The 6614-nt window shown below is 44.2% G+C and overlaps 1 protein-coding gene across 5 annotated transcripts in view; it reads right to left on the bottom strand.

The window, feature by feature from the left end:
- The window catches only part of LOC102213367 (protein bicaudal D homolog 1-like), a 22597-nt gene that overhangs the window by 7357 nt on the left and 8626 nt on the right, over positions 1–6614 (bottom strand). For 3 of the 5 annotated variants that reach the window (XM_005730184.2, XM_005730186.2, XM_005730187.1), the window contains 4 exons: positions 6254–6406; positions 3460–3764; positions 3051–3225; positions 904–1398 (listed from right to left, as the gene is read on the bottom strand). In XM_005730184.2, the coding sequence (XP_005730241.1) occupies positions 904–1398; positions 3051–3225; positions 3460–3764; positions 6254–6406 (1128 nt within the window). Of the gene's footprint in view, positions 1–903; positions 1399–3050; positions 3226–3459; positions 3765–6253; positions 6410–6614 lie in introns of all 5 variants that reach the window. The other 2 variants (XM_005730183.2, XM_005730185.2) reach the window with 1 other exon arrangement.

Raw genomic sequence — 6614 nt, 5'->3', positions numbered from 1 at the left:
ACCCCTGAGTTAAACAAACCCTTCTCATTGCTATGAGCTGAAGGATAGTTGGTATATTCCAGTCTGCTCCTACCATTACCACTGAGCCTACTCTTTACCACTGATATCTGTGCTTCACCCACATTATTGTAAGTGCTTTTCTCCCCTTACTTTACTCAGTGTCCTCATCCTTTCCATGAACTCTTTGTTGTTTACTTAGCTGTTCGTAACCAAATGCTGTTCCCTTCAGAACAGAGATAATAAATGTGTCACCCTGTTACTCAGTATCTGAGAACTGGAATAGAGAACCATCTCTTTGCTTTCATTCAAACATACTGCATATCGGCTTCAGCTTTCATTCCCCATCTGTCCACTACCTTCATTTTCCTCCACCTATCTGTGAGCCGACTTCCTTATTCTCATGCACTATTCTTACAACTTTGCCAAATCAGTTTTCAGGTTTGCAGCCCGTTTGTTGCATGACTGCAGGAGCTGGTGTCACCAGCACTCTGTAGCTGACATCACCATCCTGCCTAAGCTGGTATAACCACTGTAAAAACCTATATAAATCTGTGAAGAGACAGCTGAACACTGTTTGAACTGAACACTCCTCTCAGAGAAAGACAACAGCAGCCACATTCATTGGAAAGCAATAAGTGATACTTTCACATCCACCTGTCTTCCTGCAGCCACCAACCCCGAGTCTGATAGACAGGGAGGCCAGTTCTCTCTGCAGAGGGCCTCCAAATACAATCCACTAGGTTTCATTCACTCAACACACAAATTCATGAAACTGGCAAAACTAATCTTACCTTCACATTAAGTTCACAGTGTAAAGATAGAGAATGTGAAACATTCACTCTCACAGACTCACAGGAGAGGAGAAGAAACAGACTATGACAACAGGCAGTATGATTTTGTTACCTTATCCCGTCCCTCCCGGCAGTTCTTTTCCAGAGAGGCAACCTGCCTCTCCAGCTTCTGGAGCTGACTCCTTTGCCTTGGCTTCTCCTCCACAGCTCCCTCCACACACTGAGCAAGCTTCTCATGGAGCACTTTTAACTCTGCCTTGAGCTCCACCACTTCTGTCACAGCCACACGGTACTTGCACTGCAAGATCTCCAGACTGGGAGTTTGGTATGAAAATACCAGACTTTTACTCTTCTCCTCTGCAGTTTCTCCTTCCTCCTCAGCCTCATCGTCTCTATCCAGCACCAGCAGACTTTCACAGTTGAGTTGAGAGGTGGGACTGCTACAAGCCTCCTGGCTGACCCTTCGATGAAGACAGCGGAGAGCAGAGACTTTCTGGCTCAGGCGGAGGGTCTTCTCGTGCTGCTCGGTTAGGGCCCCCTGGGTGTGCTGCAGCTGAGTCTGGGACTCCTGCAGGCTCGTCATCAGTGCTGCTTTCTCATGTTCAACCTGAAGAAGACAAGTGCATGATTAAGGAAAGCCGTACCCCGCGTGACTTAATAAACTGCAGTTTCTGAGGTTACAGTGATGTCAACATAATCGTTGTAAGAAAGTAAAAAGATAAGAAGAGGTGCAACCACAATCCCATTTCTGAAAAAAAAACTGAGAGGCTGTTTAAATGAAAATAAAAACACAACATTTAAATGGGAAGTAATTCAGTGACAGTAGCACAGATATCACAATCTGAACATCTTCTGGAAAAAATCGTTTTAATATCTAAACATATTAAAAGGGGAAAACCAAAGGTTACGCTGCTACTGATGTGAAGATGTGAATTAGAACCCGTTCAGGAAGAAACTGTTCTGAGCCTGTACTTGCCGCCAAGGCCGTGTATACTTATGTCCATGTTTGACACCATCATCATCTAAGCGACACCTAGAAATGTTTCCTTGTCTGCCACCAGAATGAGATTGTCCAGCACTAATTCAAACTAAAGTTCATCAGCAACTGTGCAAACAAACGCAGAAGCGGCAAGCTGCAACCTGGAAGCCACTGGCTGTTGGTGGCTAAAGCGTAGGTGGACGTTAGCTGTTAGCCTAGCCCTTATCTCACTGATATATTTCACATACATTCTTACTAACTGGGCTTCCTGGGGACCACAAGAACAATTTACTTTGAGAATCACACAGATGCACTGATTTCCAGTTTTCAGCCAGGAACAGTTAAACAGAAGACCAATTATGAACCGGTGTGTTTCATGCACATTTTGTGCACAGCAGCGAGCCACATGCTACACTGTTTGCATGTAAGTGAGTGAAGACATCAGTGCATCTCTAGTCATAACAGCAAAACAGGAATAATAGCCAGATATATTTCTTCTTAAAGCATTATTAGTTATGTCATCCAAAGAAAAGCTGATTTTTTTTGTTGTTGGTTTTTTGTACTTTTATTCAAAGTACATGCTACATTTTTCCTCAAAAGCTTATTTATCATCCTCACAGTTTTTAGTCATATTAAACAAACACTTTTTGTGCTCAGTTTATTCCCCCCGGGGTCAGTAAATCTCTCCAGCATGCTCTGGGTCTGCCACTTTTCTAGCCTAGAACGCCTCACCCATGAGATGCTCAGGAGGCATCCTGGTTCTCTCTATGAGGGGAAGTAGCAGCTCTACTCTAAGCTCCACACCCTACTTCAGAGGAAGCAAATTTCTGCTTATATCTATGATCTCATTCTTTCTATCTCCTGCTTCATTCACCCTTCACTCACGAACATCCTTAAATTCGTGCATTTTTGTGCTTTCCCGGTCTTGAACCACGGGCTCAAACTGGGAGGTGCTGATTCTCTTCACACTTGCTTCATACTCAGCTGCACAGCACTCCAGTGCAAGCTGGGGGCAGATGAACCCAACAGAACCATCATCTCCAAATAGCAGAGACGAGATCCTGAGACCACCAAACAGTCCACGGCTGCTCCTAAAAAGCCGATTCCTAAATGCCTTGAACAGAACTGGTGACGAAGCAGTCTGACTCACTGCTGGTAATGTGAAGCAGACTGGGTGCGGTTGTAGAAGTAAATTAATTTACTTTGACATAAACTATTACATTTATTAAACTGACTGTCTTCCTTAGTCTACATGTCAGGATGATATCATTGGAACTTACCGCTATCAGCTGCTGCTTGAGCTTCTGAATCTCTGTCAGGTTCATCTCAGTAAGTAGGTCTGATGTGGCGGCCCCCTCAGTTTTCAGACACTGCCTTCTGCACTCTCCATTAGCCCTGAGCGCTGAGCCCACAGCCGTCACTGGTCCTGAGCCACTCTGAAGGTGACCGTTACATCTGGCAGATTAGAGCAGAAAGTGTCTTGTCACAAGCTATAGTGTCAATAACAGTAAGAAGAAAAGTTTTAAAGCAACTTCATGTAAGCAACGACCTTTGAACACAAGCAGCTGTGGCCATTGACCAATTAGTAACTGCTGCACCCCCCCTTACTCTCCCATTTCTGCAGATTACAGTCTGAATGCACTGGGTCAAGGAGACAGGTGTGCCTGTGTTTGTAGGTGTGATATCCACCTTGTTGGCTCCTCTGTGTTTGGGGAGAGCAGAGTAGTTGGGGTAGCAGTTCCACTGGGCGGTGCTGAGGAGAATATTAGATTTGCACTCCCAGTGTAGGCCACATCACACATGCTGAGGTGGTGAACAAGTTCTCTTCGCAGGTGGTTCTTCTGCTCGCGCTCACTCTTCAGAGACTCCAGCGCCTCCTCCAGCTGGGCGTCTGAGATGTCCTTCAAACGCAGTGCATCCTGTAACTGGCTGGTCAGCAGCTCTGTCTCCTCCTCCAGAACTTTGATCTCATGTTTCAGGCCTTCATACTCCACCTGAACAAGAGTGGACATTCACACTCAAACGTATGAACCTTTATTTTGAGTTACTGCTACATTGTTTAGGTGATTAATATATATTAAAATCAAAATTGCTTTGAAATGTTTGTAAACACAATATATATTTATTCTAAACTTTATGCATATATTTTGTGCAATTGCAAACCTAAATACTTCAGCTTTACATACTTAAGCTTAGATAGGCATGTTGATGCCCAGAGTGACAAGTAGGTCCAACTTTGTAAAAAACACATTCCTCCTGCTGCTGGTATCACTCACCAGGCTAAGCAGGTTTTGTTACTGTGGTCACATGCCACAGTAGATTGAGGGCTGCTGATGCTAACAGACTCAATAAACTGATCTGCAAGGCCAGCAATGTTGTGGGGATGGAGCTGGACTCTCTTAAGGTGGTGTCGGAGAGGCGAATGTTGTCCAAGATAAAGCCAATGTTGGATAATTCCTCCCACCCACTCCATGACATGCTGGCTAGCCACAGGAGCACGTTCAGTGAGAGACTGAGATTACCAAAAAGCACCACTGAACGACACAGGAAGTCATTCCTGCCTGTGGCCATCTCCCTGTACAACTCATCCACCTAACACACTGTATACTGCAATAGCTACACCCTTTTTGCACATGCTCTTCTTTCTTATTTAGATATTAATCAGTAAGTGACTTATATGTATGTATATATTGTGCTATTTCTTACTTCCTGTATTGTCTGTTATTCTTACTGTTTGGACTGGAGCACTATAACCAACATAAATCCCCTAGGGATCAATAAAGTATTCTGAACATCTTCTCCTTGACAGTTCACAAATAAAGCCAAACCCCCACCTTTTGTTTTGCCAGTAGCTATCTCCCCATATGTGGGTGAAACCAGGCAGATCCACATTGGTCTCGGATGTACTGATTCAACCATGTTTCAGAAAAACATGAGTGAGCACTGACGGTATATGTGGTCGGGCGTGGCCTGCGGTGCCGTGCAGCGAGGGTGGACGCACCTGCACGGCATCCTTAATCAAGCCCACCGAGTTAAAACACAGGGACTCGGGGGTTGGTGGGAGTTGTGGTGTGATGTGATTTAAATAAAATGGCTCAAAACTATGATCCCTGGACCCGCCGCGTCTCATTTACACCACAGTATACTTTCTGAGTTTTCACCAATATCTCTAGCTTATCACTTTTGTTGGGCAGAGCTGACATTTCTCATTATGACTGCTGCCAGAGAGGGTCTCTATCTCTGATTCCAATCCTTCACCTTTGCACCAGCACAGCAAACACAAAAACACCTCTTGTTACAGGCCCTGGCCTTGGAAGAAGGGAACCAGCCTCCTGTCAAGCAAATTAAAGCATGGTAACCCACACAGATGGTTTGCTGTTGGAACCTGTGGAAGTCTATTGAACCAGCTGAGGGACGCCGGACCAGTCAGCGACTGATTGGGCACAGGATGGTATCTTCTAGATTTGCTCCGTTTCAATGAAAGAGAAAATCATTGAATTGAATTTCATCAGCATAACAGTGATGGGAAATGTCCTCGAAGGGGCTCAATATATGTTGGAGGGGAAGAAGATATATTAAAAACAATAAAGGCCCCAAAACCGAACCTTGAGGGACACCGTAAGTAAGGGAGGTAGAGGATGACCTGAAATCAGAGACTGCCACAGAAAAAAAAATTGGTGATGTAAATATGAGGAGAACCACTCCTAGTCATTTAACACTGAACAGGTAGAAAAACCAACCGTAGTGACTGACTGATTGAAGATTCTCCATAATACAATGTAGTGAATCCACAGACATTGGCCTGACAGTGGATGAATACTGAAATGCTGCACATGCTCAGCGTCTGACTAATCTTAATGTCTTACCTGTCAAACTGGAAGTTCCACAGGAAAGTGAAATGAATCGGAGATTATGAAGAAATCTCACCTTCACCCATATTCTAAATCACTTTGTGTGCTTCATTTCTTTTATATCCATATCTTTGGATTGTGAGAAAATACTAGATGACAAGGAGAAAATCTACAGACGCAGAAAGGCCCCGGAAGTTTTTGGACCCAGGACCACCCTCCACCTGTTTGCTCTAACCTCACCACATATTGTCATCTGCGTGGGCATACCTGGTATATAGCTTTGACAGGCTTCTGACTCCCCTGCAATTGTTGCTGGTTAAGTGGGTAAGAACACTGACTAATGGATGGATTCTCTGAGTTCATTCAGAAAAGAAGTATACAGAAAGACAGAGGGCTGTGAGCAGCAGCTAGGGACATATAAGGGTAATCTTTTCTTTGTGCTAGATGAATTGTGCTTCTTTAACTAACTAACTAAGTACACCTTTGATTGACAGCTGAGCCAGCAGGGAATATACATAACTGTCTGGTAACTGTAGCTAATAAGTCAAAGACAGCGCTAAAGTCTAATGACCTTCAGCATCATACATCCACTTTGAAACAGTTTCACGACGTTACTTGAGCACTGTCTGTACCTGACTCTGTTTAAGGGTTGACACCAGTTTCTGCAGAGAGATGTTCTCCTCCTCCAGCTCGGTGTAGTCCTGGAGAAGCCGTGACTCTCTGAATTTGTATTCTCTGATCTCTTCTCGCATTCGGGTCCGCTGTAGCTCCAACATCTCATTGCTCTGCTAAGACAGCACAGAATGAGAGCTGGAGCTGCTTATGACACAGTTCTCACAAAGGAAGGTAATGTAACCAGTATTTAGAGTTTGCAGGATGAAATTTTTAAAAGAGGGAAGGTGAAGGATGGATTACAGTATATCTCCACACAAAACCATGAAAAACTGACATAAAAAAAATGGAGAATGAAGCTCATATACAGTCGTGGTCAAA

This window comes from Pundamilia nyererei, unplaced genomic scaffold, assembly GCF_000239375.1.
Source record: "Pundamilia nyererei isolate P.nyererei 1_Seehausen unplaced genomic scaffold, PunNye1.0 scaffold00036, whole genome shotgun sequence".
Classification (NCBI taxonomy): Eukaryota; Metazoa; Chordata; class Actinopteri; order Cichliformes; family Cichlidae; genus Pundamilia; species Pundamilia nyererei.
The sequence above is the reverse complement of the archived record's forward strand: the minus strand, read 5'-3'. Positions and strand labels throughout refer to the sequence as shown.